General features: G+C 46.8%; 1 protein-coding gene across 2 annotated transcripts in view; it reads right to left on the minus strand.

Moving 5' to 3' along the window:
* Window positions 1–14766, minus strand: part of ZMAT4 (zinc finger matrin-type 4) — a 51172-nt gene that overhangs the window by 20146 nt on the left and 16260 nt on the right. For both annotated transcript variants that reach the window (XM_074559163.1, XM_074559162.1), the window contains exon 3: window positions 3595–3684. In XM_074559163.1, coding sequence (XP_074415264.1) covers window positions 3595–3684 — 90 coding nt within the window. The remainder of the gene's footprint in view (window positions 1–3594; window positions 3685–14766) is intronic.

A 14766-nucleotide genomic window follows, 5' to 3' on the forward strand; every position in this document is an offset into this window, starting at 1 on the left:
GGTCCCATTTACACTGACCCACAGCTGGCTGTGCAGCTCACCTGGGTTCACCCAAGTTTCTGGGCCAGCACCTCCATGTGTGGCAGCCACCAGCAGGACAGGGGTGTCCCCAAAACATGACAGACCTCTATGATGCAGAGGTTTTATTTTTAGAGCAGTTTTATACACCAACACGAGATATTTGGGCTCTGTTAAGAATTTCCCTAGGTCTGGATCATCCCTCAGCAGCATCACTTCCCTTCCCTCCTCCACCACCCAAAGCCCTGCACAGAGCCAGAGGTGCTGCAGCCCTGAAGGGTAATTATGCCTTCTCATTTGTCAGGGGCTGTTTTACCTGAAACCCAAGAGGGCAGGGGGAAGCTGATCCAGGTGTCTTTTGTCACCTGCTGAATGACACGGTGACAAAAGACACCCAGGGCTGTGCAGGTGCTGCAAGCACAGGGCTCAGCTGGGCCACAGGGCTCTACAAGGGGCAGCTGGCTGCTCCCTGGGGGTGTTCTGACCCACAGTCTCCACTCTTGTGGCATTCACATTCTCTGAAAAATCCCTTTGTCCAGGATTTTCCTGCTGGGAAGCTGAGAAGCCGCAGAGAAAAAGGAAAACAATAATTATCTGATTTGCTTCTCCTCTGTTTTGCTGCTTTGGAATGTGTTTGGAAACTGTTTACCACAGGTGATTGTTTTATTGGATTCTGGTTGTTTTTACTTTGGCCAATAAGTGCCAAGCTGTGTTGGGACTTTTGAAAGAGTCACAAATTTTCATCACTATCTTTTTAGCATTGTCTAAGTATCTATTCTGTATTCTTTAGTTTAGTATTCTTCAATATAATATAGTATCATAAAATAATAAATTAGCCTTCTGAGAACATGGAGTCAGATTCATCATTCTTCCTGCAATGGGGGTCCCTGCAAATACAAAACACTCCCAGGAATGAAAGAGTCACCAGGCACTGACAGCTCTGGTCTGTAAATCCACCAGCAGCTCCTTAACCCCCTGCTGCCAAGGGATATTTCTACATTCTGCTTCTGCAGCTTCCTCCAGCCCATCCCACCTCACAAACCTTCACTGCAAGGCAGCACAGAAGCCACTGGCTTCATACAAACTGAAACACAACAGAACACAGCACTGGATTTACATCTGTCTCCCAGCACTGACATCCCCACTCCTCCCCTGCTCCAGCCTCATTTATTAGGCTGCTTTTTGTGATATTAGAAACTTCAGTCTCATATATCCAACAGAATTAACCTCAGTTATTTGGCTGCCTGTTAACAAGGCATAATCCTCACACAGGCCATTCCTTAAGCAATCCACAGGAAAAGTAAGGATTTTCATTCCACAGATACAAATCTGCTGTCTTCATTTCCCAAGTTTTACTAAGAAGAAAAGATTATACAAACCCTAGAACAGAGCGGCATAAACCACAGCATTAAAGTGCTGCAAAGTAACTTTGAAATTTGAATTAATTTTTGGTGCTGCTGTAAAGAGCTGCTTTCTGTGCTGCTCCATAGGAAATTCAGGTCATTTCTGTTCTGGAGCCTGTTTTTGTCGTGGTACCAGCAAAAAGCAAGTACCAGCTCATGGAAGGTGAAGACATGAGGGTTTTCCCCTCCTGCACACCAAATCAAACCAATGATGAAGAGCACAATAATTGAATAATCCGTGGGAAGACCACTTGTATAAGGCTTCTCCTTCAGGGGTGTTTTGGAAATACAGGTTTTTTGCAATCCTCAAACAGCAGCCAACCCCTCCCTTGGCCTCACAGAAAGGTCAGGAAGCAAATTCTGTTTCCAATCCCATTGCACTGAGTACCCACAGCTGCTCACAGTATCCTCACCCTCCTGCTGCCACCTGGCAGAAGGACAAGGTGTTAGTTCTGTGGTCAGCAGAACACAAACCCAATGGCACCCAGCCATGGAACAGTTTTGATGAAAAAAAGGGCTAATATTCCCTTTTCAGCTGCAGCTGCTTCTACAGAAATTTAATTGGTTTTCATGGGTTGTTTCTAATGCTCATTAAAGTCTCTGTGCCACGGCCTGAGTGACACTGCTAGGATTGGGCACTGCACTGCTTGTGCACGTGGTAGGGATGCAATTGTGCAGCATTAGAGACATGCTAAATAGTTCTGCTCTCTCCAAATGCAAAGGCTTGTATAATATCTGATCAGCAACAGGCCTGCTCTGAGCTGGAAATGTTGGCAGATTTTCCCTGCTATATTTTTACAACACAAATAATTTTAGCATTTAGGTCTGGCCTAGCCTGGCATTCACCTAGAACATGAGGACACGTTAATCCACCCCCACTAGGGCTGCCCTTGGGAAAAGCATCAGCAAACACAGAATTACATTCCTTCTCCACGTTGTCTTTCACAAAAACAGTGGGAAACAGTTCAAATTTGACTTATTTGAGGTTTGATTGGTTCTCTGTCCTCCACATCCCATGAGGTGCACATGCAGAACGTGGCTCCTTGTAATGAAACCCCTTAGAGGACCCTGTTTCCAATCTCCATGTACCTGTCCATTGTAATGCCCACACTGTTATTAATGACAATAAAAAGAATATATTTAAAAATCTATTTCTATATATATATTTTAAATATACATAAATATATAAATATAAATATTTTAAAATATATAACTATATTAAAATATAAATTATTATATTTATATAATTTTTAAACTATATAAATATATAGACATATATACAAATATATAAATATCTTTTTATAATATATTTTAATATTTTTATATTATACAAAATAAAATATTTTATTTTGTTAATAAAATCACTGCAAGGTCCTGCTGTGGAGGGACACATTGCATCTGCAGTTGGCCTGTGTGCAACAGAAAAGTTCTCTGTGTTTCAATTTTCTGTGTGCAACAGAAAAGTTCACTAGGGTTCAATTACTACGTAAATGAGCTTTCAGATTCCTTGGGCAAAACTTGCATGCTTCTCCCTTTAATTACAAGATATCACACTGAATATCAACAGCTTTCAGCCCCAGTCACACTGAACTGGTTTGGGAACCTCACTGCAGCAGAACGTGGGAAGGAGCCAAATGAATAATTCCCCATGAAGCCATCTCTTAAAAATTCAGCCTCCTCCTATCTACTGCCTGACAAATGGCTGTGAGCTGGTCCAATTCCTCACCTCCCTTTGTTTATTGGAACACAGCAGAGGAAGCCAATGGCCAATCTTTAAACTTGCAGACTGAGAGCAGAGGTGAGCGAGGAGCCTTTGGATAAAGCACAACAACCTGGAGGCATTGCCCCTATCACCTGCCCCAGCTGCTCACCAGCACACTCAGCCTGGTCTGGAAGAATTGGAAGAAATGGAGCAAGCCCTGAGTATTTGCTATCAGCACATTTTTTTCCTATGAAAGAACATTCAAATAACTAAAAACACAATTACTGCTGCTGAGGCGCGTAATAATTCTTGTGCAGTTTATTGAAAATTATTTCCAGTTACTTTGCATTTCAGCTAATCTAAATGTTACCTCTGGGCACCTGATCAGCTGTGGCTGTAAGAGAGAATGTTGTAGGCCAGAGTCAATGGTGCACAAAGCAGCTGAATAAACAGGGCTGGGGTTGTACCCACATTTTCTGAGCGCAGCTTTTTGGCCGGGCAGCCTCCATCCACGGGGTGAAGCATGTAGTACAGGCGGACTTTGCTGGCATGCTTCCGACTCTGGAACGCAAAAAAAACCAAAAATGAAGTTACAAGGAGCAAGAGGCTCTGCTGCTGTGCTCACTACACCAACCCACAGTCAGATTTCACATCCCCCTGACACACATATCCACCACTGGGGAGAAAGGCAGAGGGATCCAGGTGAGGAGCATTTGCACTTCTCTGAATTTTCAGAGAGCTCTGCACCCAGCTGGAATGAGCTGTGGGATGAAACCTGCCATTAGGAGAAGAAATAACCCACCCTGGCCCCTCTCCAAGTCACAGACAGCCAGGGAAGGACAGCATTTGTTACCAGACCATTTCCATGGGGGGCAGATTAAAAGGTGGGGGTTACTGAGCTTCAGACAGCGACACAGCAGCATCCTGTGGTGTCAGAGACACATTTTATGAAAAATCCTTTCATTAGGGTTTTTTCTCCTGAGAAGCCTCAGAGGAAAAGAAAAACAGTAATTATCTGCTGCTTTGGAATGCAACAGGTGCATCTTTGATTGGTCTCACGTGGTTGTTTTTAATTAATGGCCAATCACAGTCCAGCTGTCTCAGACTCTCTGGTCAGTCACAAGATTTTATTATCATTCTTTCCCTTCCTTGCTAGTCTTCTGATGAAATCCTTTCTTCTATTCTTTTAGTATAGTTTTAATAATAATTTTCTTTTAATATAATATATATCATAAAATAATAAATCAGCCTTCTGAAACATGGAGTCAAGATTCTCACCTCTTCCCTCATCCTGGGACACCACCACAGGCACACACACAGACCAAACCCACAACGCCTACACTTCTAGAGTAATAAAACATTAAAAGGGCAAAAAAATCTCCTGTGAGGGAGCCATGAGCAGGTTTCACAGCTGGAGCTCATGGGCAGGTGAGGGTCAGAACAGACAGGAGCTCCCATGGTGACCCCAGCAGCAGCAGCCAAAGCAAATCCTCGGGACTGGCAAGACTTAAAGGAAGATTTTAAAGCTTCTACAGCAGGAGCACAGACATAAAAACCTTCAAAAGCCTGACTTACATCAGGTCTTGTCTTCCAGCAGATGCAGGGGGGAAAAGCCTGCAGCCACAAAATAACTGCACCCAGCATATGGGCAGCAGACACATGGGGAGCTGTTACCATGCAAATGTTTCCTTTGAATCACCCTCTCCTACTGCCCCAGAGAACAACAGCACCGTAATGTTATAATTCCACATCACAGAGCTGCAATTTGAAAATATTAAATTACCATTAGCATGTTCTGGAACATTCTTTTTCCTGTGGTATAAACTTGGAGCTAAATTTGCAGGGAGCTATATTTGTATTCGCATGCAGAAATGTGACTGTGCAATAATTTTTTCCACAGAGCAAATCAGTCAAGACAAATAATGTCAAATATCTGTCCCCAGCTTGTCTTCCTGCTGCATTTAGCAAAAGTGACCTTCCATGGTCAGAGCTAAGTGCAGGAAACCCCAAAGCTCCAGCTATTAAATGAGCAGCCCAGACAGCGACTGCGTAATTAGAAAACGACAAAATAAAATGACAAATAAGGTTTGAAATGCACAGGACAGAGGTGCAACGCCAGTCCTGAAGCGATGCTCAGCCCTGCAGCACACAGGGCCAGTCAAACACAGGGCAAAGGCAGCGTGGCCAGAGTTTTTCAGTTGGATTTGCTGCACCCTGCAGAGCAGTCAGCCTCCCTCGAGTCATCCTCCCCAGAGTCACGAGGCTCTTCCCTCGCCCGGCTCCATCCAGCACGTCACCATGCCCACGCTCACACAGCCACAGCCTGCTCTGTTTGGAGGGGCAAAAAAACCTGGGAGGGGTTGCTGGGTGTGTGCAAGCTGCAAAGATGCCAAGAGGAATCATTTTTATGGTTCTCAGGTGGTCCATAAATGGTGCCCAGGTGTCAGAGTTACAACGCAGCAAAGCTTCAGACTTCTGTACAACACCTCTCACCTTTCTTGGGGCAATTGTTTGGATTGGTGAAAGCCAAGTAAAGGAATGACTTGTGTTTGGTATAATTTAAAACTACACAGCTCCTTATGCAACCTTATTATCTTATGATCATAAAAGTGGAGCTTAAAATCATCCCTGGCCTCCGCGTGTATGTGCTGAGCATCTCCTTCCCTCTGCAGAGCAGAGGAAGCACAGCCCATTTGTCATCCACTTTATCTCTGGCATTTTCTACATTTACATGTGTATTTATCATCCCAACACCCCAGCAGGAGCACGGCAGGAGCACAGTGATTATTCTGAGCGTGCTGCTCGCAAACAGCACTGAGGGTTATCCTCTCTCCCTGCTGAAACCCTGCGAGGAGGGCAAGTGCCAGACACGGGGAGAGGAAGAACCACTAACAGGAGCCAGAAAACTGGGATGAACTGGGATTAGGGCACCTCCAGCTCTCATTCTGACCCATCTCACAGCATCCACAAGCTTTAGGAAAGACAAAATCTTGCCACATCTGTAAATCTGCTATCCTCTCTCCCTGCTGAAACCCTGTGAGGAGGGCAAGTGCCAGACACGGGGTGGCAGAGAGGAAGAACCACTAACAGGAGCCAGAAAACTGGGATGAACTGGGAGGAACTGGGATGAACTGGGATAAGGGCACCTCCAGCTCTCATTCTGACCCATCTCACAGCATCCACAAGCTTTAGGAAAGACAAAATCTTGCCACATCTGTAAATCTGTTATCTTCTCCCTGCTGAAAACCTGCAAGGAGGGCAAGTGCCAGACACATGGGGGGGCCAGAGGAAGAACAACAAACAGGAGCCAGAAAACTGGGATGAACTGGTAGGAACTGGGATGAACTGGGATGAGGGCACCTCCAGCTCTCATTCTGACCCATCTCACTGCATCCACAAGCTTTAGGAAAGACAAAATCTTGCCACATCTGTAAATCTGTTATCTTCTCCCTGCTGAAAACCTGCAAGGAGGGCAAGTGCCAGACACATGGGGGGGTCCAGATGAAAAACCACTAACAGGAGCCAGAAAACTGGGATGTACTGGGATGAACTGGGATGAACTGGGAGGAACTGGGAGGAACTGGGATTAGGGCACCTCCAGCTCCCATTCTGACCCATCTCACTGCATCCACAAGCTTTAGCAAAGACAAGACCTTTCCACATCTGTAAATCCACAGGATTTACATGGAATGAGCACTCATGGCTCCAACAGCCACCACAATCTCATTTTGGGTGCAATAAGGGGGTTTCTGTGTCCCTGAATATTTCTTTTGTGCAAAGGGTTATACTCAAGGCATTCTCACTTTCCTGTCTCTAGTGGGAATAGCACCTGTGGAAGAACCACAAACAGGAGCCTGAAAACTGGGATGAACTGGGATGAGGGCAGCTCCAGCCCCCATTCTGACCCATCTCACAAGCTTTAGGAAAGACAAAACCTTGCCACATCTGTAAATCCACAGGATTTACATGGAATGAGCACTCATGGAATGAGCACGCTGCCTCGTGCCCCAACAGCCACTACAACCTCATTTTGGGTGCAATAAAGGGGTTTCTGTGCCCATGAATATTTCTTTTATACAAAGTGTTATGCCCAAGGCATCTCACTTTCCTGTCTCCAGTGGGAATAGCACCTTTTCAAGGCACTAAGTCTGGTTTAATACTGCAGGCTTGAAAACCAGCCCTGACTATGCAGGGAGCTCAGTCTGTTTTCACACAGCTGCTGCAGAGTTCTGCATTGCAAGCTCATTGTGAGACTCATCAATAACAGTAAATAAATGGATCATTTCTATCTCTATCAAATCTACTCCAGTACAGAAGATCATGGCAGAGACAGCAAAGTTCTGGAAATTCAACCCTAAAACATAAAAAGGGCAGAGCAGAGCAAGACTGTGCTATGAAATGCAATTTGATTTTGCATAAATTGGGTTTTGCAGCACGCTGTGCCTGGAGCAGGCACTGAGGTCCCTCTGGGAGCAGTGGCAGCTGGCAGGACCTGGAGCTGGTTTGGGACACAGCCCTGATCCCCCTGTTTGATGGAGGGGCTTCTCATCCCTCTTCCCACCCTGAGCAAGAACAAAATATGTTGCTAAAATTCTTTTTTTTAATTTGCATTAATGCCTTGAGCAAGCAAAGCATCTCTTCATAGAAACATGGAATTTTTGACGTTGGAACGGACTTTAATGATCATCCAATTCCAGCCCCCCATGCTGCCCAGCCAACCTGGCCTTGCATGGAACCAGCTCCCCCCTGTAGGACAAGCAGGGTACAATCAGATTTTCTGGCATTTGGCTGCATGGCTGGGAAAGGACAAAAATGCTGAAATTAAAGGTGCACCAGGGGCTCTGGGGAGGACTGACCCATCTCCCTTCACTGATCCAGGTGAGGCATTAGGGGTCTCCAGGCTGCACAGACACACACAGCTCATCCCTGCTGGGGTCTGCAAGAGGAGTCCCCTCACAGCTGAGGAGCTCAGACCCCACCACGGCCCTGCTCCCTCTTTATACCACGATTCCAGCTGATCCAGCAGTCTAAACCACTTTGCTTGTGAGAGCCTCTTCCTGTCTGCTGGCATCAGGCTCAAATCAACTATCTCTGCAGCTTCCCTCAGGCTGTGCTAGCACATAATCTCATTTCCCTATTCCCCATATATCCCTTCATCAATCCTTGCTCCCTCCTGTGCTGGCAGCTTTATGCTTTTGGGCAGTTTCGCTTTTCTCTCCTGCTCCTCTTCTCCACTGAGGAGCACAAGCACCAGCAGAGACACAGGTGAGAGATTGAAGGAAGGCACTGTGGCAGCCCAAATGGCTGCAGCTTCTTTTACTCTGCATTAAACTCTTTTTCAGAAGGCCACTGGTTGGGTTTTAATCCTTTTAGTGTACACTGTGTTGGTTTTTTTGTGCGCCGGCAGTTTCTTAATTAAATTGCCATGCAACACGCAGCCATGTGATTATACCAATTTTATTATCTACTAGTAATCTCATCAAAGGAGAGAAAGTTATTTTGGCTGGCCCAGTTGTCCAAACTTTGTGCAGAAACCCAGTTCCATGGTCCTGCTGTGCCCAGGAGCTGTGCCAAGCTGGATTCCCTGTACAGGACCCCTGGCACTGCCATGCCTGGCCCTGTGCTTGCTTCCTCCTCTTCCTCCTCCTTCCCATGCCCCCAGGGTCAGCAGTGACAGCGCACAGCACGTGGCCAGCACACTTCAAGCACCCACTTGTGAATTAGTGGACCTGCTGACCTGAACTTCATCATTCTGGAATTTGTAATCGCTGCCTAACAACCTCTTCCAAATTTCTACTGGAATGGAACCAATCTATTTCTTCCTCTGTGATATAACAACATCCTCTGCGTTTTTTAAATAGACAGGAGAAGTATTTTCAGCAAATGCCTTCCCTTTTCTGCCTCTACTACCCACACAACAAACATTGTCAAGATCCCCGTGGTTCGCTGCAGAGCTGAACTCCCCGGCTGTTATTCCAGACACTGCTGGATGCCAATGTCCTTTTTCTCCCTTTGTAATTTTTGAAAAGCCTCATTTATAATTTATGGTCATTTCTATCAACTTCCCCTTTTTCCTCCACGAGTTAATTTTTTAAAAAGTGTCTACTCATGCCTTTGCCTTCCTGGGCACACAGAAATGTGCCTGCAATTTCCAAGTGCTCAGCTGAATTTGCACCCCCATCAAACCAGCTGCTCCAAAGCAAAGAGAGGCACATTACTCGTTTGGACATTGATTTGTTTACACATTAAGGCAACTACTGAGGATCTATTCAGCCAAGCAATCACTAGCTCCACTTCCTTATATCTGCTTATCCCTTAGATCATTCCACCTGGATGGCCAGGCTGACTCCAAGTGGGGATCCTACACATGAATTTTCTGTCTCAGGAATCACCATGTCAGCTGTGATCTTTAGCTTTACTGCTTCCTCTATTGGTTTTGACTGTAGTCAAAGTATCTGTTGTCCAACACACTGCTGGGTACCCTGTGGAGAGGCAATAACTCTCCTTAGAGCAGCACGGCAGGAGCAGCCAGGCTCAGCACCTGGGGCCACCACAGGCCCCTGCTCCTCCCTAAACCCACTGCTAGTCCCTTCTGAGTGCCTCACATTCCTTCTGCAGGTAAAACTTACATCTACACTAATGCAAACATGCATTTAATCCGTTGGTATTACAGGATTTTTCCAGGCAATGCACCTCCCTGATTGAGCTGAAGGTGTCCCTGATTTTGGCAGAGGTTGGACCAGACCCTTAAATGTCCTTTCCAACCCAACCCATTCCAGGACTCAGTACAAATGCCAATGGAAAGGGGATGCAGGGATAGAGTGAGCAGGGTGGGAACTTTTGATATTGTAAATCAAAGCAAACTCCAATGAAGGGGAGAGAGAGCGATGCATCTGACTCCATGGATATCAGAATTAATTTACTTATTAATTACTTTATTACACTATACTATATGCAGTTCATCTAAACTGAATCTGCCAAGTACTCACCCTGCACACACTGCACAGAATCTCGTGACTGTCCCAAAAGTCCCGACACATACACACCCCCTGATAGGCCAAGGAACCAAAACATCATAACTCTGGGTAAAAAATCTCCATATTGCATTCCACTTTGGCACAACACAGGCACAGCAAGTGATGAGAATTTTGTTTTCCCTTTGTCTGAGGTGAATCTCAGAGATCCTTGTGAAGAATGTTGCCTTGCTTTTCTCTGTGAAGAGAAATGTGGCTCCACACAGCAAGCCAAATTCTTGCTGCTCACCTGCAGCTCATCCTGGGTCACTCTTGGGGACTGATATTCGAGGCATGGGTACAGCCCCCCATCCCATTACCAGCAGGCAACAGAAGAGTTAACACAAACACAGTGCACATGAGCTGCCCCACAGCAGCAGCACAGCAGGGCTGCTGTTCCCATTCCATCCCCATTTGATCCGTGTGGAACAAATCCCCGCGTCAGTGCCAGTCACTCCTGAGCGCCCGAGCGCACGGGGGCGGGTCTGTCACAACACACACAGAGCTGCAGATTGCTGCCAAATACCCAGAACCCCGATCCAAACGCGGGCTGGGAGCTTCAATAATGGATACAGGCAGGAGTGAATACCTGGAACAAAGAGAGGTGCCCTCCTGTGCAGCAGGATCAGCAAGGGATGCTGTGGAAGGGCAAGAGTTGCAGGGATTCATCTCCCAGGGATGCTGGCCAGGGTGAGCCAGTGCAACCTTTCTTTGTTTTCATTCCATGTAGCTTTAATGTGACATCCCTTATGCCTCCCCACTACTGCCAACCCTGGGGTCCCATTTTCCCAGTGTGTTTTACTGCTGCTCTGAAGGACCTTTTAACTTCAGCTATTTTTAGACAGCAATAGGTCTGTGTGTGCAGAGGTGCCTGGGAAGGGAGCTGTGCACAGGGCTTCATCTGCTCTGCTACCACTGCTGTTTAGCAATAGATTTTGACACTGGGAGTGCATTAAAAATAATGCTCAGCCATTAATGTTGACAACAAAGCAGTAACATAGAGCCTTGTAAAGTCCCATCCCATCTCCAGTGGCTCCCAGCGTGATGCAGCAGCTGCTGCTGCCCTGCATGCAGAGAGAAGCACGAGCCTTGTGCCCTAAAACCCTGGCACCCACCTGTCTCCCTCACACACAATGGGTGGCCACGTTTTCCTCAGCACACTTTAACTGGGGCTGTCACCATGACACAAACTGCCAAAGAATATCCAGGCCTGCATGTGCACACCAAAAGAACAAAGCAGCACCTTGTCATCTCTGCAACACAAATATGCCCTCTTTATCAGTTTTTAGCTTTTTCTCCTCCAGCCAAGGTTCTTCTATCCAACACCAGCACATCTGCAGGGTAACAGCAATGTTTGAGCAGCCACCAAAACCTGTGATCAGCAGAGCAGATTCCAGCTGTTGATGGCAACAACAGCCAGGGTGTCCCCTCCTCTTTCATCCTCTGAAGGATTCACACATCACTGCCACCACAGCAAGACAACATGGCAGGTGAGCAGCAACACACATCACAGATCATGGCCAGCAAATGTCACATTCCCTCCCATGATCACTGACACACAACAGCCCTGTGCAGCCTTTCCCTTCAGCTACAGCACATCCTTTCCATCCTCCACCCTGGAAATGCTTGCAGCATCTCACTCAGGGAGCTGGGAGCAGAAACATACCATTCCAGCTCCTTGCTTTCTAGCACAGCATTTATTTTGTTAAATAGGGTATGTGCTCCGTGCAGCACATTAATATTTCAGACACAGGATTGCCTCTCTGTGCACACACATCTTGATCCTTAAGGCACTAATGTGCCAATAGTAAACAATGTTTATTATTCCTTCAGACAAGCCATTGCTTTACACGTTTCCAGCCAAGGAGAGCCCAACTGGAGGCAGATTAACCCCAGCACCACTCCAGCCCGTGCACACAAGGAGCACTGATGAGGCTGTCGATACCGCCCGCCTGCTTTGCTCCAGAGACAGAGTGAGAAATTCCACAGTGCACAGCTCCAGAGAGCAGCCAAGGGGCACTGGCACTTGATTTGTTCTCCCCAGTCCCTTCTGCATTTGAATTTTAATATGCTTTGCCCTCTCCTGCTGCTCCGCCACAAGCATTCCAGCAGCATCCCATAAGGTGACACTTCCACAGGCCCCTCCTGGGCTGCTCTTCCTCCAGACCTGGCATCTTCCTTCATTTTAAATGGAAAAATAAAGCACCCTCTGAACACCTGAAGCAATAAAGATTATGGAGGAAATGGAGAAGAGCATTACAGCAGCTTGAGGAGCAAATGTGGTGATGAATGTGCAGCTCAGGGTGAAATCTGAGAGCAACTTTGTATATGAGGTAATTTTCCTGCAAGATTTTCAAGGGGAAACATGAAAATAAATGGTAACATCTTCCTAATGGCTGTGAACACTTCTACATAGAGATGAGGACTCAGAGCTAACTAAGAAACCTCAGCTCTCTTTGTTTTAGCTTTTTAATTTACAGAGCAGCTCTCCAAAGTGATTGAAACAACCTCTCTCAAAGACAGAGCTGCAAGGAAGTGTTAAATTACAGGTAATCCAGAGGGAATCCAGTGCCAAAGAGGCTTCCTGCTCCAGAGGAGGGAAAGATGCAGAGCCACAGAAAAGAAAAACCTCATTTCTGCAGCACAGACTTTCAATGGCATTGCAGCAAGCACTGCACATTGTTCACCCCTTGGACCACAAGGTATGAAATACCCTCAGGTGTGAGCTACCCTCCCTAAACTCTGTCTGGCCACCTCCTGCAGCCATCCAGCACCTGCAGCACATGGATTCCTCACCAAACAGCCACTCTGTTCCCTTTTGTTCCTCCCGAGGAGGAAAGGGGAGCCAGGGCAGCTCAGGGATGCTCGGCATCCAGGGATTGTCTCAGGCACCCGTACTTCCCTGCTTCATTCCAGAAACAGAAGGGAGAAGAGAGTTTTCTGATACTTCAGGGGACAAATTAAGGCAGTAATTTGCTTGCAGAATTAAAATATGCAAATGCACACTCTGCTGGGCACCGACAGTAAGGTTTGCCTCATCCCTCACTCACAGCTGCCCAGCAGCAGCCCCTGGAGATGCTCAGCACTGCAGAGTGAGCTGGGCTCCTTAATTTGGGAGCCAAATCAATACCCCAAGGCTCAGCTCTGTCCTGGGGTGAACCCTGGAGAGGAGGGCAGGACCTGGCACTTCCAGCAGCATGGCAAGGAGAGGCAGGGTGCATCAGACACATCAGACAAAGGCAGAGACACAGTTGCATGAAGCACATGTAATAAAGGCAGTATTTGCTGTATGTCAGGCTGGAAGCACAAAGTGCTGCAAACACTCTGATCCTTTTGTCATTTTTTCCACTACGCTTGCCCTTGGAAATAATATCACTTAATACTGCGTGACTGACATAAAATCATTTTTTTATTCCTGGCAAAGTAGCACAGGAGAAAAGTTATTGGTTGGTGATTTGGAGAAGGAGATGAGACAGCGATTGGAACTGACTATTCCTGTTTGGCAAGATAAAAACGTCCCCCTTTCATAGGCTGCTTCCCTCTATTTTCTTACAGAGAAATGTCTTATTTTGCATGCACAGAGAGCCAAGATTCCAGTCCCTGGCACAAGGGCTGCAGAGCTCACTTGACTGCGCTAGTGAGGCAGTGGATCAATTCCCTTTCTCTCCAAGCTCTCTCAGGAAGGATAAGGGCACTGCTGACCACAACAAGCCCAGACAGAGCCCAGGCACCCACGGGTACCCAGGGCTCCTGGAAAGAGATTTGCAGAAAATTCAGTCTTCTGAACTTGGTATTTCCCCCATGAAAATAATCAGTTTTTAACTATACAGCACTTTCTAAAAGTAAGAAGAAAAAAAAGAAAGGTGTGAAAATTGGGACCAGCTACTTCATAATTAGAAAGAAGCAGTGAATTTTACACTCCTGCTATTAACTACTGGCCTGCAGCAAGGGCTGGCAGTCTCAGGCAGGATGGAGCCCTCAATTCCACCTCCCTGGAGAACCTCAGGGCAGGTTTCCAGCCTCTCATGTGCCTGTGGGCTCTTGGCACCAGGGTGTCAGAAAGTTACCACAAGAATGAGAATCATACTTGGGAGTGGTGACCAGAATAGCTGCTCCAAAGGGACACTGAGAGCAGCAAAGCATGGTACAGCCACAGGGCAGAGGCACTCCCAGCCTCTGGAACACCAGAGGGGATCCTAAATAGTCTTTACAGCTGTTCTAGATTGCAAGGCAAGATGTATTTATTACCATCTGGATGGCCGTTGTCTTTTGTCAAGTGGGCAGTTTTCCTTATCTAAGTGACCACAACCACTCCTCTCTCTGGGTAGACATCTGCTGATAAGAGGCCATTGAATGTCCCTGCATGGCTGATAAGAACTACAGCATCCCATTGGGAGATGTGAGCCCAGGGGGAGGAGCCAAGCATTCCTGCCTGGATATAATCTGGAGATTCTGGAACACCAGCCAAGCATTCCTGCCTGGATATAATCTGGGGATTCTGGAACACCAGCACGGCTTCTCTGCTGGATTCCCCAGAGGAGCAGCAGCTGCCTCTGCCCCTGGATCTTCAGAGGAAGACTCCACCCTTGTCCAGGATCCCTGTTCCAGCAGAACCAGCCCTGGCACTGCA

This window comes from Zonotrichia albicollis, chromosome 26, assembly GCF_047830755.1.
Source record: "Zonotrichia albicollis isolate bZonAlb1 chromosome 26, bZonAlb1.hap1, whole genome shotgun sequence".
NCBI classification, from domain to species: domain Eukaryota; kingdom Metazoa; phylum Chordata; class Aves; order Passeriformes; family Passerellidae; genus Zonotrichia; species Zonotrichia albicollis.